This window comes from Lemur catta, chromosome 7, assembly GCF_020740605.2.
Source record: "Lemur catta isolate mLemCat1 chromosome 7, mLemCat1.pri, whole genome shotgun sequence".
NCBI classification, from domain to species: Eukaryota; Metazoa; Chordata; class Mammalia; order Primates; family Lemuridae; genus Lemur; species Lemur catta.
The window spans coordinates 56,697,502-56,722,969 of NC_059134.1; the positions used below are offsets into that span (position 1 = coordinate 56,697,502).

At 40.3% G+C, this 25,468-nt stretch overlaps 1 protein-coding gene across 3 annotated transcripts in view; it reads right to left on the reverse strand.

Annotated features, from left to right (window-relative positions):
• Window positions 1-1,302: 1,302 nt before the first annotated feature.
• The window catches only part of UVRAG (UV radiation resistance associated), a 278,967-nt gene continuing 254,801 nt past the window's right edge, over window positions 1,303-25,468 (reverse strand). For 2 of the 3 annotated variants that reach the window (XM_045555435.1, XM_045555436.1), the window contains exons 14-15: window positions 25,219-25,310; window positions 1,303-3,249 (exon numbers count right to left, since the gene is read on the reverse strand). In XM_045555435.1, the coding sequence (XP_045411391.1) occupies window positions 2,550-3,249; window positions 25,219-25,310 (792 nt within the window). In that variant the 3' untranslated portion in view covers window positions 1,303-2,549. Of the gene's footprint in view, window positions 3,250-15,298; window positions 15,707-25,218; window positions 25,311-25,468 lie in introns of those variants that run through there. The other variant, XM_045555437.1, reaches the window with a different exon arrangement.

Genomic DNA, 25,468 nt, shown 5'->3' on the forward strand with positions numbered 1-25,468 from the left:
AAGGGAAGTGGAGAGAAAAAACACAATCAAATATTCATTTGATAACATTTGCCGGCTGTTAGAAGTGTCTCAGCTATGTGAAAACTGAAAAGGCTCTTAGCAGTTCAGAATTGGAGAGTAATGAGTTTCCATTTCAACTTATGTCTTCCTAGCAAATTTTATTTTCTTAGTGATTTACAAAACTAATTAAAAAGATTAGCAAGAGATAATAACTCATCCTCTATTTTGCAAGAGGCAAACTAATTCTGTAGCTTTGGAAAATGTCAAACAGAGTTATTCCAGGAGACATGTAATCCTGCAGGTTCTACCCAGGTCATGGCAGCAATTGCAGACATCAAACAAACCCCAAGCCCAAACTAAACAAACCCAAGTCTAAGCGGTGTTTGGAGGCACACATCACTGGACAGCGTGGGTCATGCAAGCATGGTGCCCACTGTTGACCAGTTCTGGGCAGTCTGATCACACTCGGGCACAGGGCTCCAGGAAGCCCAGAACCGGGGAGTCTACCCAGGGGAGACTCACAGATGGAACCCCAGAGCCCCAGGCTCTATCTGGTTGTGTGGAATCGAAGATGAACACTCTAATCATGAGTGGCCCTACTGCTTGGTGGTGCCACAGCCAGGCTGGAGGGCCTGTGATTAAACGCACCTAGTTTGAGGAGTTTGGCATGAAGTTTAAAGTGCACCCCGTGTCTGGGGAAATCACAAATCCATTATTCAATATTAACACTGACCTTCAAAAACTTTTTTTATTTGTTTGGTAAATGTTACTTGTTACTCTACGGGAGGAGCCCGCAGCATGATGCATACCCAGGACGGTGTCTCTCTCTGCCCTCTTTGACTCTAAAAGGAATGAGGGCACACTGCTTCTGCTCCAGGCTAAAGTAGCCCCATCTCTTCATGCGGAATGAGATGGATTTCTTCAGATCAAGTTAAAGCTTTCAGCTGCGTGAGAGTGGAGTTTGTCAGCTATGTAGTAATTCTATCATGTAGTAAGTTCTTTACGCAGAAAATAACAATGTAGCTGTAAATTAAAATGGAGCCCAGGAATGCTTGCACAAAATATGGAAATGATTATGAGACCTGTGAGTTCCGTTGTTATGCAGGACAAATGCAGCCACTGGAGAGCACACTTGTAAAGTGTTTGTGGTGCTAGACAATATGTCAATTCAAATGCAGTCAACAGCATCAGTTTAGATACAGCCCTGGCTTTTGTTCAGGCTAGGCCTGTCATGATGTAACATATGGAGACGCAGGTTCAAGAGGAATGTCAAAGCTGCAAAGAAAAAACATCAGGTCGGGCGAAGTAAACTCAATTTTTATTCTTCTATACAATACATGGATATATGGATAAAGTTTTCCTTAAAGAGTTGCAACCCTGAGGCAATGTCCTTGGGTACATAACGTATAAAGCAACAGTAAATGAAATCTGAATGCAGGAATGACAATTGGACTTCAAAAACATAATTTAATATTTATGAAATTGCACACATACCAATAGTATTCTATGCCTCATCTAGTCTCTTAATCCAACTATTTCAACTGCCTTGCAGTTTGCATATTGGACAGCCTGACTTTCTACATATATTTTGTCATATACAATGCCTTCCTTCTGACCAAAATTTAATAAATTAACATGGGATTTATATATAGGAATTTTTGTCTGGTGAGTGCATTGCCAGAAAGCCTGCCCAGTTTCTGACCACAGCATCTGCCCACATAAAAACTTTGGGCCCCAAAGGGAACTGGATGCCATCTGACTGCAATAACCTTGGAGTCCTTGAGGATCCCCTGAGATCTACCAGAGGCAAGTTTTTCATCAAATTTGAGGGCCACATTAAGGGTGTGGCAGAGGAGGTGGAAGGCAGGCCATAGCCGATTAGAAGAGATGGGACATCAAGCTACTGGGTTAAAGAACCAGTGAATGTGATGTCCTTAGTTTTCAGGACACACAGCCTGTCCACTGTGGAGATGGGGCAACAGTGGGGTCTACAGCTTGACTGTGGTCCCTGGGGGACAGGGACAGATGGGCCTGGGTACAAGGAGACCACACCATGCTTCTTATTCATGAACCTAATGGATGGCCACAGACCCTCCAGTAAATAGTGGAAACCTGTTTCTGAATATTCCATATTCCCAAAGTTTTATAAACTATGGTGAGGGCAAATGCTTATGAGAAACTAAAGGTGAGTTCATTATATTATTTATATATTATCATCTTCCCTTTGAGGATAACATAGAAGGGTAAATAAAAAGCACACAAATACCTAACAGGTGTGGAGCTATAAGCTCTTTCAACTAGAGGGTGACTTTTACCTTAAAATAATCACCAGGCCTGGAAAGCAAATCTTGAAAGCAAAATCTAACTTTGGCCCACTGATATACAATGATCCTGAGTCCCTCCTCTATTCCCAAAGTCTGTTTTCCCGAGTGAGGAATATCCTCCAATAATATTCATCTTGTGGCATAATTATTACAAAGGGTTAAGTGCAGCTTTATCCTCATTTTAGGCAGAGACTCTGCCCTGGTCCGACTGTCTGTCTGCTCACTTCACTTATCAGAACTCCTGCGCGGCCGGCGGAAGCTGGATACGTTTTCGTTTAGTGCATAGATCCTTCGGGAGAACTCTTCAAATTCTCCCAGCACTTGTTCGTCACACTCGACTGCCACGGCACTGTCCACTGGGATGCAGTTAAATGCTTCTAGCTGATCACCTGAGGTGAAACCTGTGGCTTCTAGCCCAATGATTTCTTCCGCTTGCTCCACGGCACAGCAGAGCTCGGCTTCCGAGACCGGGTGGAACTCACCTGGCAGCTGGATGCTGGCAGAGCCAGCCTGCTCGCTGGGCAGGAGAGTGCCATTCACTGTGGCCAGGTGCCCAGAGAGGGCTTCTGCTTGCTCTTGGCTAGTGTGCACGCTCACATGGCCTCCATTTAAGCTGTCACCCAGATCTACTCCTTTTTTCTTGTTTTCTTTGGAGAAGTCCAAGGAGGTATCCAAGGAGGAGGACAGAGACGTCTTTCTCTCGGACTCTCCTGTGGAAGGGACGGTGGTCGCAGGCTGGGCTAATGCTGAGTTGTAACTGGGAGGAGGGGTTTTGTACTGGAGTCTCTCATTCTCTGAGCTGGCCCGTTTCCGATGTCCTTTGTCTGGTGAAGGGATTCCCCCAGAGAAGCCTACATCTGCACCCCCAAATGCGGAGCTTTGTCTCTTTGGAACAGGGATTGCACTGGAAGTGTGATGTCTGTCGCTAGAAGAGAACCAAAAACAAGAAGTTACTTTCTGCTTCAGAACGTGGCTTACGCCTTTCGGATCCAGAGACAGAAAACAGAATATTCAGGTTTGAGATAATGAAAATAAATAATAATCAGTCTTAGACGGTATTTATTATAGCGTCTGAATGTATGAAACATGAGGTGTGCTGGGTCCACCTTTGGGACCTTCCTTCAAGAAGGATACAGACATGTTGCAATAGATTGAGAGAAGAGGACCCCGGGAAGGATGGGGGATGGAAGCCTGTCACCTGGGGAAGGTCTGAAGTAACTGGGTGGGCTGGTATGGAAGGAAAACCACATGAGGGACATAATTGCATATTTCTGAAGGGCTCCCAATATCCTTATTTTCATTTTTAATATTCAGTTCTTCCTTTGTCTTTGTAAAGCAATCACTCTACTCTCATTTGGCAGAGAAGTTAAATGACTTGCCCATGAAAACTCAGTGAGGCAGTGACAAGGCTAGACTAGAACACTTGACACATGATTTGCTGGCCAACGGCCTGTCCGACACCCAAATGCAAATCACCTTGCATTAGAGAATGGGCAGGGAGAGGATAAAGGGTACCTTTAAAAACATTTAAAAAATTTTTGTTTTTGGGGGGGGTGTATTTTTTTAAAATGAAAAATTAACTTGGGAAAATGTCTTCTCATTTATAAGGCTAGCCAATATTCGGTCTTCGGTTCCTTCTTTTGAGCCTGAGTTACTTCTCAGGAAGATATCTTTGGGCCAGCAAAAATAATCACTGTTCAGCTAAACAAAGCTTTATAGTTTCTGAAGTAATTCCATATACATCATTTTACTTGGTCCTTACAAAAACCCTGTCAAGAAAGCAGGACATGCATTATTACACTTAAGTCTGAAATAATAAATAATAATCAGTTAATTTAAATAGAGTAACTACCCCATGGAAATGATGGCTATGTTACACACTGGGCTAGTTAAGCCACCCTGGGAGCACTGATCACAGTTCTAGATATTGTATGTGCATGAAATTAGTTAGCTTCAATACAACTATATAAACAGACTGGGTCCGGAGGCAGAGGGAGGTACAAACAGAAGATCCGTTTGACTTGTGTTCTTCAGATGAGGAAACATGCACAGAGAAGTTAAGTAGCTTATAAAAGGGCAACCATCAGGCAGAAGTAGAGGCAGGACTTGAACCTATACACTCCTAGCAAATAGTTACTGTACGTGTCAGGCCTTGAAGAGGGGAGACAGATGCAAGACAGCAGGCCCTGCCTCCAAGGAGCTGCCAACCTTGCAGGAGAAAGACATCACCAATTATTCAAATAATACATTTTCAAATGACAATTGCACTAAGTGCCCTAAAAAAAGAGAAGGGTTCTAGGGTTCCTCTACCTGTGTCTATAGCCACAAGCCCTGGGGCCTCTCCCTGCTCCCTCTTCTCTGAGATATTCTTCTGATGCCGGATTATATCTGTGGTCTCAGACACCCAAGCAAGGGTTATTCTTCTTGGGAAAACGCAACCACAAGGCTTCTAATCTGTGGGCCTGCTGGGTTCCTTTGCTTGGCTGTAAGTATTGGTGCCAGGAGAGATTTCATAATGAGGGTGGTCACTGGGGTGCATATACAACTGGGAAAGCAGATCAGTAAATTACCGTTTTTAGTTCTCTAGATAAACAAAACAAACAGCAAAATCTGCTGGCTTTAATCTAGGTTTTCAGTTAATATGTTGTCAAAACTCACAGTAATTTGGTAAGCTAGGCATTTTTGCCGACCTTCTTGTTTTTACTCCACCACTTGCGGATAGCATCCCTCTCTAAATGATTTTGCAAGTTGACTAGGGAATCAAACCACAGCAGAGCATCAGTGCCACCCACAGTCTCTTCTGGGCAGACAAGCCAAGCTTTCACTTGCACCTCCGCTGCGACGGCTGGGAAGCACCAGGTGAATCAGCCTGGAACACTGAGGAGATGTCGTTGGTGTGTGGCCAGAGCCAGGTGCTTAACCACTCATGGCTGTGGACCCTGGCTGCCACCCTCGCCCTCCATCCAAGCATCCGGCTTTGGTTCTCAGCTGGGCCCCCAGTGGGCTGGTAAAAGGCAGGGCATGAGGAACAGGCCTGGGGCACACCTAGACGCACTTACTACACAAGAGGAAGAGGGGTTTTTGTACCCCTCACTGATTCTGAGACTCTGAAAGTTCTCCTCAGCTCTGCACACCAGAAAAGTAAAGTGTGACATCTCCCCACCCCCCAGGCAACTACAACGGGAAGGGAACGGCCATTTTCCCGAGCACTGATGATGATCTGAGCACTGCGGAAGGTGCCCTGCGCTCACAGGCCTTCGCACGTGCCCTGTGAAAAAGGCAGGCAGGTGGGTTGGTCACGTGGCTTGTTCACGGCTGAAGACCCACATCTGACCTAGATTTGGTCTAACTCCAGGGCCATGCTGTCTGTTTCGTCCCACATGGGAACATCACATTCAAATTCAACTAAGACTTGCTAAGTGCCAATAACGTGGCACACATCAAGCTAAATGCCATTGCACAGGCCTTCTCATTTATCCACAAGCTCTATCTAAGATGGCATGTTACTCCCATTTTCACAGGTGGATTCTAAGGCTTTGAGAGGTGGAGACTTCGGTATTTTCTGACATCCTGATTTTGTAACATTCTTTTCTAGTTCCCTTGAAGTTTTGTAAGAACGCAGGTAATGAGTTCAGATGCAAATTGGAAAATCCAAATACCAGTAAAATGGTCTCTCTTAAGAATGGTAAGAAAATGAGTTATTTTGGATAGGCAATAAAGAATTGTACATACCTGAGGTTTACCATTTTTTTTTCCCCCAGAGACAGGGTCTTATTCTTTCACCCAGGGTGGAGTACAATGGCATGATCATAGCTCACTGCAACCTCAACTCCCAGGCTCAAGCTAACCTCCTGCCTCAGCCTCCTGAGTAGTTAACACTACATGGGCATACCACCATGCCTGGCTAGTTTAAAAAAAATTTTTTTTTTTTTTTTTTTTTTTTTAGAAACAGGTCTCACTATGTTGCCCAGACTGGTCTTGATCTCCTGGGCTCAAGCAATCTGATCCTCCTGCCTTGGACTCCCAAAGTGCTAGGATTACAGGTGTGAGCCACCGCACCTGGCCAGGATTACCCTTTTATCATCACATTTTGTCTTTTTCCCCCATTTTTAGCTATGTGAGATGAAATTTTTCAAAAATTTTTATTAAAGCCTTTCTTATAACCTTAAAAAAGTTGAACAAAAAAGGTATTTTCTTGTTGCCTTTGGGCCATCAATATGAACATGTATCACTAAGTGATGACACAGTAAGGAGATCACAGGATTTTTCAGGGACATTTGTTTCTCAGGACATGAGTGTGGAGTTAAGTCTGAGTCTAAGCTGGGGTTTTTCTGTGTCCTCTCTCACTGTCAGATGGTCAGTGTGACTGTGTCGGTGCTCTGCCTGCAGTGGCTGCTCTAGTCTTCGTTAAATATTCTGCTGCTAGTTGGCCGTGTTCTGGTAAAGCAGATGTCCTAAGAATTGTGCGCAAAGTAAGAGTAAACAGGATTTGAGCGATGGGCCAGGAAATGTCCCAGGCACAATATGCTTTATTACATGAGTTTTGTAACATTAATTAGTTTTGGCTGCTTAGAATTAATTTTCTTATTACTTCCAGGATCTTAGCTGTACTTCAGCTTTTAAAGATAGGTGAGCTCTGAACAGCTGAAATATTAAATGGTTATCTTAAAATACATATAAACACACATGTATTTTAAATTATTACAATAGTTTATACTTATAGTAAAACCCCCCAAATATAAGCTATATAAAAAAATTAAAATCACAAGCTTATTACCTATCAAATACAAAGTAGGACCTTTTCCTCTTAAACTTTGATTTTATGTATGTATGCGTGTTTAATTTTTAAAAAGCCTTAAGGTTGTGTTTGTGGCATATATACATAATTCCATATACTGCTGTTGGATGCTATTAAAACCTCTTGGCAAACACAATTCTAAATGGCTGCTTCATTGAATGGAATATCATAATTTACTTAATTATTCCCTTAATTTTGTAGATTTAGGCAGTTTCTAAACTTTTACTATTAAAAAACAAACTGCTGTGAGCATCTCTGTATAAAAACATAGGTTTTAATAAAATAATGTTGATTTTCATATTTAATAGAAGGTTTTGAGAAAGACCCTTCATTATATAGTGTAGCACCAGCTAAAGAAAAAAAAGAGGATTTTATCTCTACTATTGGTGAAAAAAAGAAAGGTAGCAATTAAAAATGCAAATGCTAGATCAGAAGAGAAGAATGCTCAGCAGGTTTCAAGGTTCTTTTTGTCTGATTACAGTCTGGCCTCATGATTATTTCATCTAGATAAAGAGATTGAAAATTCATAGATTTACTAATTATATGACCAATTTTTAAAGGCTGGTGACAACTTACCAAATGAAATTGGTACGTTAATTTAGGTTGTGATGAAAAACTTATAGGGAGTTTCTATTCTTAAAAACAACCAAAAGCGCAGATGCGGGTGTTTTGGGAGGCGTGGACGCAGCAGGAAACGTGGTAGCTTTTCTTTATCCTCCGCTCCCACCAAGGGGCCCTGCGTGTGCTGAGGGTGCAGAGCCTGAGGTTCGAGCATCTGGACCGAGTCCACCAGTTCACTGCACGCCCTCTCCTCATCTACATTTGCCTTGAGAGGACGTTTCTTCCAGCTTGGCTCAGGTCCAAACTGGAAACATGACATCTGGGGTTTAATGCTGCGATTTATTAAAAAACAACAACCCAAAGATATCGTAATTGCAAATTTACTAGGCTACGGTTTAGTGAAACACAGCATAGATTGTTGAATAATTGAACCACACCAGAGACTGTTAAATTACTTAATAATAAACCTTTTGCTATAAGTAAAAAAGGATATCCTATGGTTACAAACAATAGCATGATGAGGGAGAAGCCAAGTGACTTGGAGTTTAGAGGTCAAGGAGAACAGTCTGGTTTAAATTTGGCTTCTTTAGATCAAGTTTTCTCTGAGCTCTCTGAATTAACGTGATTAATTTCTTTCTCATTCTGTGAGTCCTTATTTGTTGTTGTCAGTTACCTTTTCTTATCTCGTCAGCTCTCTCTGGGAGGGTGGAGGTAACAAGAAAAGATGTGCAAAGACCTGGGTTCTACTCTCAGCTCTGCCACTATGATTTGGAGTTACAGCTTAAGGTTAAGCTCATCATTTATTAGCTTTATGACTATGGGCAGTTTTCTCCTTTGTGAAATAGATCATTGGACTATGATAAGGATTAAATAAAATAATGCACTTAAAATCCTTGGCAGAATGCCTGGCATATACACTGATGGCAGCAGTAACTGTGGTTACTGTCATTATGATTAGCTTCCATGGGCTTCAAATTCTAAAAGTATTATCCCCATTTTATAGAAGGGACAACTGAGGCTCAAAGGCATTCATGTCTTGCACAGGAACACAGGGTAGGAGGCAGCAGAGGAAAGACTGGAATCTAGATCTCCTTTCCTCCACTGTTTTCCCCTACACAGCATATTATTTAAAGCAGGAACAAACAGAACTCTTCCCACCCAGCCACATCTCCATCTCTGTACATCAGGGAGCTAGCTGCAAGAAGCAAATAAAAAATTAAGGCAAGTGTGAAAGAATTTTGGAGAAAAAGTACCAAATCAATCAACAGATTTATTCTGTTCAATGTGAAACACCATTCCAGGTTTTTCCCCGTTTTTCTTGGGGGCATGAAGTAGGAAAGGCTTTGAATAAAGTAGAAGTGCTCAAAATGCCTCTACTTGCATGACCTACCGACTGCTTAGGGACTATAAGAACTTCCCAGAATCCTGTGAGGTACATTCCAATTGTCCCCAAACCCCTGATACATCATTTTTCTGTATGATTTTAGCTTCAGGGAGAGAGAATTTTTATAAGAGGGAGAAATCCTCTATTTCCCTGACCTGAATGAGGAAGACCATGTTCAGTCCTTTTATAACTGTTATACAAATGCCTTGCCATGAAGCCAGCCTGGAAAATGACAGGGCCCAGGTTCCTACTCCACCATCCTTGCTCCACCATCTCCTCCAACTCTTCCTCTTTCTTTTGCTTGTACTGCCTGAAGCTATAGCCTTGGGAAGAGAGAAAACAAAGTAAGAAAGCACTGATCCCCAGTGTGATTCCTGTTTCTGCATCTCCTGTATGTTACATTCCAGAGCTCCACATGTAGCTCCACCATTATGAAACATAGGACTTTGGTGATGCACTTACTTCACTGCTCTGAACCTAACCCTAACCCTAACCCTAACCCTAACCCTATGTCCCTTTCTGTAAAATGGGCATATCCACCTAATAGTTATTGCAGTAAGGATTAAATGAGATATACAAGTAAAATTCTTAGTACAATGGGTAGGTACTTGATAAATTATTATTACTAATAAAACAATAGCAACTAAAATGTAGTAAGTGCCATGGGCTGAGCGCTCTGTTAACAGCTTTATACATAGTCTCATTTAATCCTCAACAACTCTGTGAAGTATTACGAGCATTATCTTCCTTTTACAGATGAAGGAACTGAAGCACAGAGGTTAGGTAACTTGACCAAGGTCACAAAGCCACTAGGTAGAAAGCTGTGATTTAACCAAGCCAGTCTGACTATATAAATGCTAGTTTCCTTCTCTCTCCCAATCCCTAGGACCTTACGTTTTTTGTCGCCACTAAAACACTTATATTTGATCTCTATTTGTATTTGAGGGAGGGGTGAGAATCAGACGAGTAATTTTCAGATTAAGTAGATTGGTTTCTTTTCCTTCTCTTCTCTTCCTGCCTATGTTAAGTTTGTGTGGCTTTTTTTATTTTTTAGGACTTGTTATACAGTTAGGCATTCTAAGCATCACTTATGAACAGAAATAAATTCTGCCACAAAACGACATAAATGTGGAAACTTAGGGGAAAATGAAATAAATAAAAAGTGTAAAGATTTACCACATCAAGAGAGTTCTTGATGCTAGCGTCAGTTTTTAAGTATTTGAAAACAGGTGGCGTTTTTTTTTTTTTCCCTATTCTTTTTCAGATTCACTTGTGTTTGCTTTATCTGCCTACAACCAGGTCTCACACTGTAAAGTATTAGGAAAGAGTACAATTCACAGTCTCAAATATGTGTCTTTCCCTCCCTACAAAATGTTTCCTCTGAGGAACATTAGTAGATCACAGCTGGTCAAAATACTAAATCTTGATTGTCTGGATCTTGGCCAAACTCTGCAGCTACAACTCGGCGGAATAAGAATACTTAAAAAGAAAAAAAAAACCCTTTAAACAACATTTGATCTTCTTCTTTCTCCCCCCTTGTAGCAAGCTATGACCTCATGGCAGTGAGACCTCTACATGGAGGTGTTTAAGTTGGTTTACGGCCATTAGAAATGTTTGAAGCTCTAGGTACTACTCTGCGCCAATATCATGTCAACTGTGCTAAAAAGCAATAATAGTTTCTCACCTTCTTAAAGATTACTGCTTAAATAATGCAGAGCAACGACAGGGCTGCACAGAGTGCCAAAAGCTAGTTGCCAAGGCAAAGCTGAGGTAGAATTACGTCTTTTGGCAGCTGAGAAATTATGACATAAAGTTAGTTTTTTCAAAAAAACAACCTCCATAAATTAGACTACTATCCTCTTTCAAAATTCAGCAAAGTCTGGGACTTATCTTTCTTCTCTCCCTCTCTCAGATCAAGTAGAAACTCAGAGCCTCCTTTTGGGAAAGCCAAATTTAACAGCTAGATCTTATCTCCCAGGAGGTAGCTGGGGGTTAATAGTCATAAGCATGCAGTCTTTAGGCCACAGGCAAGCAATCTAAAGACCTCTCACTGTTACCAGATAAGTGTAAGTGCTTAATCTTCGCCCTGGATATTAACAAAAACACGCAACAAAATACTGGGCCAAAAGCACAGGCTAAAATCTGTGCCAATGGTCACTTTTCCCTTGGGCTCAGCTTGGAAAGTTTTCTGCCAAAGTCTGACTAAACAAAAACAGAATATAAAAAGGTACAACTGAACAAGGGGGCCTTTAGATTTTAGTTAAACTGAGTAGTGATGGAAAGATGAATTTGTGAACGAGAAAGTTCCATAGGCAAAGGACAAAATAAGCAAGCTGAGGAAATCCAGTTCCACCGGCTATGTGATGTGAGGGCCTAGCCCTCACAGCTCGGAGGAGTAGGCCCCAGCACGGGCCAGTGGTCAGAGGGCAAGGGGGGGCCTATGGTCCAGAGCCCACCTGGAGGCCCACTCAGTCTCCAGGTTGAGTTCCCTGGGCTCAGGGAATACAGAGTGATCCTCCAGGGAGTCGAAGAGAGGTCCTGGGAGGGGTCAAGTCAACCACTTCACTGATCAGCCTTCACTTTAAAAAATCATCATACAAATTAATGTACTGAAATCACAGTCAGGCAACCAACATTTTGAGGACTGTAAAATGGTCTGTAGGAACAGACATAGCCCATCTTGATGTCATTTATACAGAGCTTAAGTAACATCCTACAAGAAAACATGTAAAGAACAGGAAAGAGATGCCAGGAATGATACCTGGGGACCCACTTGGAGTGTCTGGACAGCACTTGAGACTTGGGAATAATAAACTGTTTATGCTGAAGACTAGGGGGGAAAAACTAAAAAAACTCTACCTTTGCCAGGGAAACCAGAGGAATAGCAATCTCACACAGCCCAGCCCCAGAAAGAACTCGATAGGGGAATTAAACCCCTGGTCAGAGAATGCTTTCAGAGTTTTAAAACTAGACTTGGAAGGGAGCTAAAGGAAGTGTTAGACTCCCGAGGCCCATGACAGAATCTGAGAAACGAAGTCTTTGAAAGATACTGCTAAAACTGAACTACCATCAAATTTCTAATAAACTCTGACATGAACCAAACCATGGGGCTTTAGTTGTTTGTTATTATATTTTAAAAGAAAAATGGATAGCTCTGCCACCATCTGCAGAGAGGCTGGAGGCCTTGGGCAGAAGTGCCTGAGTTACAGTTAGCTGCCATTTAATCACTGCTTAGTAAGAGACTGTGGGACTCTAAGGATGGCATCTAGGAAACCCTGTCTTTTGTGGTGCTGTGTGCTACTAAAAAGGTGTAATATAAAACTATATGCATATTAACAGAACATATTAACAAACTGATTTACTCCCTTATTCAAATATATATTGAGTGTCTATTACAAACTAGGTACTGTGCTAGAATCTGGGGGTACAATAATAATTGAAAAAAAAGCCATGGTTCGTGGAGAAGACATAATCACACACATAAATGTAAAACAACCTGTCACACACTGTGCAGAAGAGGACACGGACTAACAGAGCCTGCAGTGGAGAACAGACTCAGAAAAGGCCAAGATTCAAAGGGCTAATAAAGTTCCTCACCAGGTAAAGAATGGGTCGGTGGGTGAGAATATTTTCCAGGCAGAAGGAACAGCATATGGCAACAACTATGTCAAAAAGGAGAACAATGTTTGAGAATCCCAAAGGTCAGCAAGTGAAGAGTTGTATGGTAGAAGATGAAGCTGGAGAAGGAAAAAAGTCTAGACCACGCTGAAGCCCATAGGCCATGTTTAGAATGTTTGTCTTTCTCTAAGTCATTAAAGTGTTTTAGGCAAGGGTGTAAGGGTGTGTGTGTGTGTGTGTGTGTGTGTGTGTGTGTGTGTGTGTGTGTGGTGTGTGTGTGTGTGTGTGTGTGTGTGTGTGTGTGTGAGAGAGAAAGAGAGAGAGAGACAGAGAGAGAGAGAGAGAGAGAGAGAGAGAGAGAGAGAGAGAGAAAGAGATTGAGATTTGTATTTTAGAAAGTGCACTCTGGCTCCAGTTGGAAAACAGACTGGAGGTGGCCCAGAGTGGATGCTGGGAGCCTGCAGGCTGTGCAGCAGTATAGAAGAGAGATGATGGAGGCTTGGACCAGAATGGAAATGTATAGACACAGACAAATAGAGTAGGGAAAATTGGCAGGAGCTGCTAGGGTTAGATATAGGGCTGAAAGGGAAAAGGAGGAACAAAGGGTTATGCCTGGCTTCCTGGCTAGTGTAAACGAATGGGAAGAGGTTTCATTTACTGAAAACAGAGCACACTGGAAATCCATGAGGTTTATGGTGATTGGGATGGAAGACAGGTAGAAAAATAGGTGAGCATGTAGAATGTGTTGTGAAGATGTACAGGAAGCAACCTGAATACAGATCTGATATCAGAACTTATCTACACTAAGGATAAAGTGAGAGAAAAGAGGGCCCAGGACTGAGCCTTTAGGAGATCCAGCCTTTTACAATGAGGTAGAGGTAGAGGAACCTACAAATGAGATAAGGGGGAGTCAGAGATGAATGAAGAAAACCAGGAGAAGGCTGGAGTAATGAGATTCCTTTTCTGGAACCACCGGATGCTAAGTGATCCCTTGTGTAAAACACTTTATTCTTAACATGGTCATAAGAGAGGCTGTACTGTGTAACAGTTAAAGCAGGGGTTCTAAAACTGTCCTGCTGGGTTCAAATCCTCAGCTCCTCCATTTGATGGCTGTGCCACATTTAAATTATTTTAATCCTTTGGCTCCTCAGTTTCCTCATTTGTAAGATGGGAGAGGAAAATGGGTCCTAACTCGCAGGGTTGTTGTGAGGGTTAAATGAGTTAACTAAATAATACATTCAAAGTGCACTGGAAGAGTGCCCGGTTCGTAGTAAGTCATTTGATATTAGCTATAATGATATTATCTATCATTATATATTGCCATCTACTAACAGAAGAATCACTGAATAAACATATAAAGTGATCTTTAACAAATCCAAAATTGAAACACAGGAATTATATCTAAATTTAGCATAAACTCTAAGGTCATACTGAAGTAGCTAGTGATCATTTCTAATGCTGCAAACCCTTATCAGCTTTTGATGGGCAAAGACCATATTTCTAAGCTCTCCTGAAACTTCGCACAGTGCATTAGATTTAGAAGGATGCTTATCTACTGATACTTATTAGCATATGCTAAAGAATCTCTCCTGACATTTTAGCATAGAATATCTAAGTGGCTTTTCTACTAATTCCCTCCCCCTATTCATTTAAGTATGCCCATTTTCCAAAACCCAATTCAATTCATAACTCCTTATTAAACCTTCTTTAACCACGCCAATCTAAAGTGATTTCTCTGAACCCTGAAACAGTACTTGCTATTATATACCATCCAACTGATGCTTAATATGATTGCTTGGCATTTCAACACATATTTCAGTAGACATTGCTGAAATCCACATTCATTGCCTGACAGATTATGAGGCTCTGCAAATAAAGAGATGTATAAAATAAGGTTCTTATAATTTAAGGAGTTCCCACTCTAGTAGAGAAGACAGAGAGTAAGCCAGTAACCAGAATACCATAGTGCTTTGCACGGGAAGGACCTCGTCTTCTATTTCTTGAAAGCCACTCCTCCACTTTCCAATATAACTTAGTATAGAGCACACGATACTCAGTGAATACATCTGTTTTATAAATAAATGGGTTTAATCTGTTGTACTCAAAAGGAAAAAAAATAGGTTTTTTTGGGGGGGGCAATGTGTTGAGAAATAATTAATGTTAAAAAAAGTAAAAAGAAAAAAGAACACTACAGGGTTACTTACAACATGGAAAACAAAACTGTCTAAATATACAGTTATAGTAAATTTAAATGATGAAATGCTACATAGCCATTAAAATGATGCTAAAAAGTTTTTAATGACATTGATAAAATGCTTAACTTATGACATATAAAAAAAGCGGTACAGATAGCAGTACAGACAGTGCTGTCCAATATTGCAGCCACTAGGAACTGGCTGCTGGGACTTGAAATGTGCCAGTCTGATTTGAGATGCGCTGTAAGTATAAACCGCATTCAGAAGGGTTAGTATGAAGAAAGGGAATATTAAGATATTAATAATTTAAAAAAGATTATATGTGAGTAAGATATTTTGGATATATAATTTGGATTTTATTTGGGTTAAATAAAATATATTATTTAAATTAACTTACCTGTATCTTTTTACCTTTTAAAATGTGGCTGTCAGGAAATTTAAATTTACATATGTGGCTCACAATATATTCATATTTCTATTGTACAGTGCTGGTATAGATGATGAGATCTGAATTAGATACGAATACATGGAAAACTGACTAATATAATAGAGTTTTTTGTCCTTGAATTGTTGGGCTATTATTTCTCCCTCTTCTGCATATTTTTGCAACTTCCAAATTTTATTCATTGAGCATGTATTACTTCATAATCAAAAGGAGTTAACAGAAATAAAGATGACACAAATAAAAACAAAGAGAAAAGAAATCTCAGTTTCGTTCAAAGGCTTGGTTGCTGGAGGTGGAGAAAAGTGGGGGATAGTCGAGTGCCCTTCTGCCACTGGTGAGGGTTAGTGCACACGGATGTTGGCCAGCTGTTCTCCATCCTGACTGGAGACAGAAAAAAGGGGAAATGGGTGTTAACCACAGGAGGGGGCCTGTAAGTTAAATACAGGGAAGAATTTCCTGAAGTGAGGGTGTTTAAACTCTGGAATGAATTATGGAAGAAGTCTGGTCCCCCAGGTCTTTTAAAATACTACAGATACCCATATGCCTTGTGTGTTCCTGTCTAGAGGCAAGTAGATGACTTGTCGAGGTTCCTTCTAAAATAGCTATCTTAGAGTGAATAAGACCAATAAAACTTTCTTTTCCATTCATTGTTGACTAGGCCTCACTTTTCATATTAGGGATGCTGGCCTGCAAGAAATACTCTCACAGGCAAGCCTATCTGATGCAGCTACCTTAAATAGTACTCTTGAGACTTCAAAGACAACGTTATTTGATCTAAATTTAAAATCCAACATCAGCTAGACATGTTCTTTAAGCCCCTTGAGGGTCACCTGTCAGAATTCAGTTCTGAATTCAGCATAAGCATGATGGAGAGAAGGGAAGGGGGCAAATTTGTTTTTAAAAAGTCAGGTTTATTTCAAAGATTTTAATACCAGATGCTGCCTCATTTTTAAAGGTTTCGAATGGTTTGGCTTAAAAGCGGAACTATCATACCATTATTCTGATTTTAAAGAAAGTAGATTGGCTCACTTATTCTAGATTCTCATTATTCTCAGTTTACTGAAAAAAACAAAACAAAACAAAACAAAACATTTTCCTAAAATGTGCCAAAGTTCTTAGGTATTTTCTTTTTCTTCTACTTATGTTTAAAGCTGTTGAACTTGATTGTCTCTATCTACCAACATGGAAGACTAGATCAGAAATAGGTCAGCAGAAGCATTATTTGCATATTTTACCACTAAAGTAACATGGCCTTACATAAAGCCACAAGTTGCTTCTTCCAACATTGAACACTGGTGTTTGTTAAACACTAAAGAAATCTGGGGTAATATTCTAGCACACTGCTGAATGGCCGAGGACGCTTCTTCTCAGTGTTCTGTCCTTACTAAGGTCGCTGATACTGATTCGAGCTCTTTAAAAACGGCTTGCCTGGACCTAAACCATCAGATATGTCAGTCCACAGTTGTCCTCCTACACTGCACCAAGTGTCTGCTATAGTTGGGTCTCAGTCTCTGAGTACCAAACACAGTGAACAATGCATAGGAATATTTTTATAAGCCATGTCCTTCAAAATATTCAATTTGTCTTATCTAGTTTATAATAATTTAGATTATAAACTAAACAACTGTCAACTAAGCAAGGGCAGTGCAAATCTTCCACTTTTGAATCTTCCTCAGTCTCTTGAATAATGCTATACACATATGAGTCACTTAATGAATTGTCAAATACATGAATAATACATAATAATACTTTGTATAGCCTTTTCTAGTTTATAAACCAGTTTGATAGACATTGTCTCATATTTGCTCTATAAGACTATGCTTGGGAAATAGGGCTGGTGCTATTAACTCCATTTAAAAAACTGATACTCAAAACAATTTCTGAAAATTAAGTGATAGAGCTGAAATCAGAACCCACACTTTTTTAATTTATTTTTTTTATTTCAGCATATTATGGGTGTACAAATGTTTAGGTTACATATATTGCCCTTGCCCCACCTGAGTCAGAGCTTCAAGCATGTCTATCCCCTAGATGGTGAGCACTGCACCCATTAGATGTGTATATACCCATCCCCTCCTCCCCCCTCCCATCTGTCCGACACCTGATGAATGGTATTACTATATATGCACTTAAGTGTTGATCAGTTAATACCAATTTGATGGTGAGTACATGTGGTGCTTGTTTTTCCATTCTTGGGGAACCCACATCTTCTGATTCTTAAATCTAGTGTTTCTTCCTCTTGTATCACACTGCCTTGTATGAATTAAACCTTATAATTAGGAAAAATTAAACTTAGAATAAAAAATTCCATGAATAAAACAGGACAGATGTTTCTGAAATCCTGCCTTTATCATGTCTTGTTTGGAAAAAAGAATATGACATTCAAGGAAGACAAACACTATGGGCAAACACATTTTAGGCCACTTATCCAACCCGTGTGCTTCCTTCTTCAATTTTCTTTTTTTTCAATCAATGGAGCTGAAATATACTATCATTCTTGTTTCCTTTGCTCTTAAAGTTCTTACATTCTTCACAAAGTTTTATAACTCTTAGTCTCCTACCTCTCTGAGATAGAATAAGCAACAAAGAATGTTTCCAGCAGAACTGCTGCCTGAATTCTGCAGTTTATCTTTCCAGTGCTCTGGATCTGACTTCGGGGATTTCCCTGTGGAAGGTACTAGGTGTTAGAATATAGGTGGCACAGAGCTAGGAGGGCTGGGGTAGGGCACAGACAGAATAGAATATCTAATAAGAGCACTGTGATATGGTGAAAAGAACATGGGATTAGGAGTTAGACAACCTGGGTTTTGGGTCTCCGTTCCATCACTTATTATCATGTGATCATGGCAAGTCATTTCACGTTTCTGAGTCTTGGTTTTCTAATCTGTAAAATAGTGATCGTTATTCTTGCCTGGCTTCCCTCACAGGGTTTGTTGCAAGCCTAAGCAAAAATAACATTAGTTTTGCACCTAAGAGATTTTTATTACTCATAACTTTTAACGGTGGGTAGAGTTACCTAACCAAGCAGGTATCAAGAAAAGTTGGTTGGCAAACAGATTCGTAGGGTACATATCTCTAAGGCTTCAGAAGGGAGATAGTGAATATTTTGTACTATCAATGTACGAGAGCATAAGATATCATTTAAAAATGTGAACAAGAATCATAATCTATACCTATTTGTACAATGACTATGGATTTTAAAGGAAAAACAAAACACCTACAACAAAGAATGGATTTGATTTTTTAAAACAGAGACAGTGACTATGATTCATTTAGTCATTACATATTTATAATAATAGCTGCCATTTATTAAGTATTACTAAGTGCCAGGCGGTATGCTAGATACTTACATATTTAATATCCATATGGCAACACTATCAGGTAGGCACCAATATCCTCATTGTATAGATAAAGGAATTGAGGCAGACAGCTAAAACTTGCTGGAAGTCACAGAGACAGTAAGTGGTGGTGCTGCTATTCAAATTCATAGTTTATGTGGTTTTCTACTTAACTGGGCCACTGTTTCTTAACCTACTCTGCCCTATACACCAATCCTCACATGTCCAAATTCTTTTGCCTCAGGTCCACTCAAATGCTTGTCCACACCTCTTACACCAGGAAGTAAAGGGCTTTCTCTGAATGTTTGAAATAATTTATCTATCTTTCTTACAGCATTTGTACTTTCTATTATATATATTTTTGTTCCCATTTCATTGCATTAATTAGATGAAAAGCTCCTTGAATGCAAGTTCAAGGAGCATATTACATGACTAGAACAGGGCAGATGGCTGTCCCTAATGGTTCCCTAATGCCAGGCTGGGACCATAGAGAGGAAAGAGATGCAGTCCCTAACCCCAAGCTGCTCAAAAGCCTAGTGGATAAGACCCGGAGGGAGAAGTCAACCTAAGCTACTGAGGGACACATGTTTATATCTGCCACTGTGCTGTTGAGTGAGTGAATCAATGAGGTAGGATATGAGCTGGACCTTGAAGAGAGAGCAACATTTGGATAGGGCAGAGGAAGAGGCAGGCTGTTCTAGGTAGTGGGAACTTGTCAGAGTAAAGAACTGAGGTCAGAAATGAGCGTGCCATGTCTGAGGTCAGTGGAGGCAGGGTGGGAGAGTGACGGAGAGACAAAATTGAGACATTGTTTCAGGACCCGGATACTGTGGCCCCATCACACAGTGCATTCACAGCAACCATAGCACATAATCTCTTCAACTCAGTTCTAAACTTATCGTCTTACTGACAGCCATCAAGCAGCAGCTTGCGTGCACATTCTTCTCTGACCGTAACTCAGCACTAGCATCAGCTGTGCATGTGCATGTCAATTTGAGTCTGGGACCACTTTGTAGCCAGTAGTAAAAGAAAGAAAAATGAGATGTTTCAATGGCATTCTGGTGACTTTTAACCAAAGTATTCAAGAACACAGCCTCTGAGCTGAAATTCTGCTTTTTAAAATTGTGCTGCTTGGCAGTTACAACTGGGTTAGTGATCCTAGGATGAGAAAACGGGGACTTTTTTTTTGAAAGAGCTGGCATAAATCACTGAGACGTGTGCCCTATGCAACTGTGTTCATGAGGAAAAGGGGGTTCATTTTATGATTAATCAGGTAGAGCCTTATGATACTAGTTAAGAATTCTGTAATGTGCAAAGAAAAAAAAATTACTTCATTAAAAGAATTTTTATCACAATCTTTTCTTGAAAGTAAAACAAGCTGTCACATAACTTTGAAGCTTACCGTAAGAAGGAATTCAGTGAATGCACTAACCCTCAGCTAGTTTGAAGTCCTCGACACCAAAAGAACATACAGCAATCTGCTTCCATAGGGACCAGTCTGTGAATGGTAACAACCACACAGAAAATGGAAGTGTTTTCTCTTACAAAAGATGTAAGAGCCTCCCTTAGGAACGTGAGTTTTTTTACCCTTTGCCCTTAGGAGCACAGGCTTGGGAGGTAACTCCTCATTCCACAGTTGCTCTCGGAAATTCTCAGATTTCCTCCAAGGCTAAAAGTGCTTGTTCCGGCTTTGTTTAGCTTTGTGACTTCCAGCCTGGCTTCCTGCCGTGGTCTTTACTTGGAACCATTATGCAGCATTCATTTTGCCGTACTTTGCATCTACCTTAGTAGCCTATTTTTCATTAGAGTACCATAAAGTGGTACATTACTGTTCATTCAGTGTTAATGTGCTTGGCACAGCTGGCACAGAGGGGCACTACATAAATGAATGAGTTTGGAGCTTAATGGGTTTGCTGACATCAGTGCCAAGAGACCTAGATTCTAGTTTTATTGCTACAGGTTCATGGGTCAACCATGCCTGGAAAGTCATTTAATTTCTCTGTACCTTAGAACTGAGAGTTGCTGGAAATCAGAGTGTTGTAGGAGGGGAAAGGCAGTTAGGTTGCAATGAGGAAGCATTTCTACGTAAATATTTTTGCTAAATTGTCTAAAGAGATCTCAGAAGAAAGGGACCTAATCTCTAAAGTTCCAGTAATTTGTTGTGATTTGTTTCTTGTCCTAAGTTGTTTTTTTTTCCTAATATTGTATTTGTAATTTTGTATTCTTTTTCTTATAAAGGACTGGCAAAGAACCACAAAACCCAGATTCTCCTCATTCCTAAAATGAATCTGCATTCCAGCCAAGGTGGTCTATTCTTTGCCAATAAAGCTGCTGTGCCTTTTCTTAAACTATTCCCTCTATAAGAGGAGATGAGGATGGTGGTAGGAGAGAAGGAGCAGAGAGAGCACATTCTGGACAGAGGGAGCGGTGAGTGTGGTGACTCAGACAGGAAAGAGCTTGTTCACATAACTAAACAGAGGCCAGGAGAATACAGGAGACTGGAGGGGGAGTGAAATCAGACGAGCCAGAGGCCAGGGAGACCATGGAAGACAACTTTGATTTTATTCTAGCCACCGAAGCTGAAGAGTGATTAAGATATAGCCAAAATTAACAAAGATCACTCTGGCTATTATGGAGAATGGAGAGTGGCAGGACACAAGTGAAATCAGGGAGACAAATTACACTGGTACAGCTGTCTGGGTGAGAAAAGGTGGTGGCTTGGACTAGGGTGGCAATATTAGAGATGGTGAGAAGTAGTCAGATTGATATATCTTTTGCAGGTAGTGATGACAGGGTTTGCTGATGAATTAGATTAGATCTGGTGGGAGTAAAGAAGGAAGTCAAGGATGACTCCCTGGTTTGAGCAGCTGGGTAGACAGGGTGCCATTTGCTGAGAGGAAGATGAGTGGGAGGACAGTGTTAGATTACGTTGAGGCTGAGGTACCTGTGATACTCTGAGGGCTGGTGTCAGGTAGGTCTCTGGGTATCCAGAGCCTGCAGGAGAGGTTCATCCTGAAAACAAAACTTTGGGAGTCATAAGCATATAGATGGTTTTCAAAACTATAGGAATGAATAAGAACACACAAGAAGAGAGTTGAGAGAGAAAAAGAGAGGAGGACCAAAGGTGGGACCAGGGCAAGCTCCAATGTTTTATGAGTAAGTAGAAGGGGAAGAATATGCAAAACAGAAAAAGAGCAGCTAGAAGGAGAAAGCAGTACTGTGGAAAGTTTCAAGCTGGTAGGAAAAGCTGGCAAGGCCAAATACCACTGACACGCTGAGCAGGGTAAGGATAGAGAAGTGGCCTTTGGGTTTGGGTGTATGTTTAGAATTCAATAGGCACCTAGCTAGATAAAAGGAATTTCAGTATACCCACAGAACTAAAAATCAGACTGAAGAGAGTTAAGGAGGAATTAGAAAAACATATACAGACCTATAATCATTATAGAAATTAAATCAGTAGTAAAAATCTGCATTTTCTCCCTCAACAACAACAAAAAAAACCCACTAGGTTTTTGCTAAGTTCTATCAGATCTTCAAGATACAGATAATTCCTATTTTATATAAACTATTCCTGAGAATAGAAAAGAAGGGAAAGATCCTCAACGTATTTTATGAGGCTGTTACAACCTCAACATGTTTGGTCATGTTATAACCAAAATCAGAGAAGGTTTTAATGAGAAAAAAAAATTATAGGCCAGTCTCATTTCAGTTTGCAGATGTAAACATACTAAAAAATTAGCAAATCGATTCAATAATGTAGGAAAAAATAATACATGGCTAAGTAAAGTGTATCCTAGGGGGCAAAGATGGTTTAACATTAGAAAATGTATTAATAATTAATTAATACATTAACATGTTAAAGGAGAAAAAATATAGTATTTTATCAGCAGATTCAGAATAAGCATTTAGTAAATTCCGAATACACACATTCATGATTAAAAAAAAAACTCTTAGTAAGCTGGAAATAGAAACAATCTTTCTTTTGCTAATGAAGGATACCTACCTAAACCTGCAAAAAACATAACACTTAATGGTGAAAAGTTGGAAGCATTCTCTTTCAAGTCAGGAAGAAGAAAAGGATACCCACTATCGCTGTTCCTATGCCATAATAAAACATAATAAGACAAGAAAAACTAATGTAAGTTATAAAAATAGAAACAACACCATCATTCACTAAAAAATTAAAACAGCAAGCAAAACTGTACGGCACTAGGACTAAATATATCTAATAAAAAATGCGTGAAGAAAATTATAAAACTTCAAAGGTAGAAAAAAGGTAGAAAATAAATAAAGAGATGCCATGTTCAAAGGTAGGAAGACTCAGTATCATAAAGCCGTCAAATCACTCAAATAAGATTCACAAGTCAAGAAAAGCCAACAGTTTTGAAAAAGAACATTAAGTAGGAGCTTCTCCTTACCAGATAGCAGCATCTTCCTTTCCCCTTCCTATGAAGGAATATGGCTTAGGAGTAACACTCTTGGCTCTCTCCATCCTCTCACTCTGTCTCTTAGGAGAAGGGACTTTTCTGATTGGTGAACTTATAGGGCAAAACAGAAGCTGGGTATTTCTGGCTCAGCCCTATCTGAGTTCCTGCAAGAGTCAACTGATCAGTCTCTGCCAAGGTAGCAAGGGCCTGCCTCTTCAGGGACAAACAGCCTGTGGTTCGCCAGTCATACTGTGATTATGAGGGTAAGTTCGATTTTGAGTAGTATCTTTGCAAGTCCTTTTTATTACAGATCTTAAGCCAAGCAGCTTTATCAGTAGTAAAACTGACGTTTTGATTTGTATTGGTCTGTCTCTTTTATTCTCACACTCAAATGGTTCCAAATGTCAAGGTGGAAGAGGGATGCTATTTATTGGGCCTCCCCAAACCTCAACAAGACTTATAGAAATTACATCTTATAATATAAAATGTGGTACTAGCCTATGAATAGACAAATAGAACAATGGAGTAGAACACGGAGCCTGAAAACAGATCCATGTGTACAAAGGAACTTGGTATATGAAACAAATGGCAGTATCAATCAGTGGAGAAAAGACAGACCTTTCAATAAATGATACAGGGACAATTTGCTATCCATACTGAGTAAGATTCACTTAGTGATTATATAGTGTTGTGGGTTGCTTCTTTTTTCACTATTTTAGGTTATTTACCATTTGTGTTAGAAAACTTTTCATGAATTATATGCCTTGTTTCCAACTAGACCACAAACCCCCGAGGGCACAGCTTGAGCCTTATACTTCTTGCTACCCTCCAGGAGTGTGCATCACAGAGTTTTACACAGACACACTGTTCAATAAATGTCTGCTAGCTCACTTCTATTATTATTGTTTTACACTAAAACTGCATTCCTCAAGGCATCCAGGTCTATAACAACACCCAGCTTTGGTAATTATTTTGATATTTTGAGTAGAATTCTTTAAAAAATTGTGTGTCTGCTTAACAGGAAATTCTATCTAAGATCAGACTTCTTGAACTTGCCATTTTGAGGATCATATGGGACAAAAATCAAAACAGTCAAAGTAAGGACTAACCATAGATATCACTTTCTTATTATCTTCAAGGCCCACCCTTATGGCACAGAAGAAAATGAAGCCAATATTGTATTGATACCTCCCTCCCCACAAGCAGTTTTTCTATCTAACATCCAATTTCATCCTCACAACAAATAGGTGAGATGAGCTGGGCAGGGATTATGGACAAGGAATCAAATTTCAGAGAAGCAGGACTTCAAATCCACACAGTTCATCAGAAAAGACCTGGGATCAGAAGCCAGTGCTCTTCACAAAAGACCATTCCTGCCCTCCCCACTCCCCCTAACTCTAAAAGCCTGCTTCCCATTCACATGATTTTGTCAGTTATTGCTCATCACTCAAGGATTCAAACTTCCAGAATTACTAAACGGCTAAGCCAACAGACTTCCATTTATTTATTAATAAGTCAAGTTAATCAATCTAATGCCTTCTTTGTATCAGATTTCTCCTCTCCTCTTCTCTTTTTAAAAGGATCATGTCTATCCTGACAAAGCACTTTAAACAGCAGCTTGTCCTCAGGGTACAACAGGCACTGACATCAAATGTAAACAACATCTTAGAATGTAGCCCCTGGTCTCAGACTAGGTCCTAACAACCTGACCTACTCTTTGTCTGCTTTCTTCCTCCCTTGTCTGGATAGCCAACGATCCTGATGCTCATTCTATCTGCTTCGTCTTTGGAGAAGTCCTGGGGCTCCCTGTCTCCCTTCCCTGAATCATATTGGCCGTCTTCCAGTCTCCATCTTAGCAATGCACACCAGGAGTCCCTGCCATGCCAACTTCCCAATGTTCAAATAATACACCCTAAGCCCTCCTCCCCCCTCTAAGGGTGCTTCAACCTCCTTAGCCACACTAGAGCTTAGATCTATCCAGGTATGATGGGTGCCTTTTCTTTTCTTTAGATATCTTATTACAGAAGAAAACCCAGAGACAGTTATGGAGCAACATGGAAGTCAGGAAAGATTTTCAGGATCATTATCCACATTACAGTTTCTGGTTATCAGAGATACAGGTACTTACCACCTGACCATTAGTCCATGCTCCATGAAGTTTTTCAGGTTAGGAAGGGTTTGCCTCAAGTCTGGAGTCCCTAGTCCATGTTGGTATCTTAGCTGCAAAGGCAAAAGAATAGAATTACAGGAAATTTTGGCAGATTATAGGCAATGCTTCAGAAAAATGAAGCACTGACCAAGTTGATTTTTGAATTTTACAAGAGGAAATGTAAATGTATGATCTTGATATCAACCACATTGTGTTGTCCATGTACTGG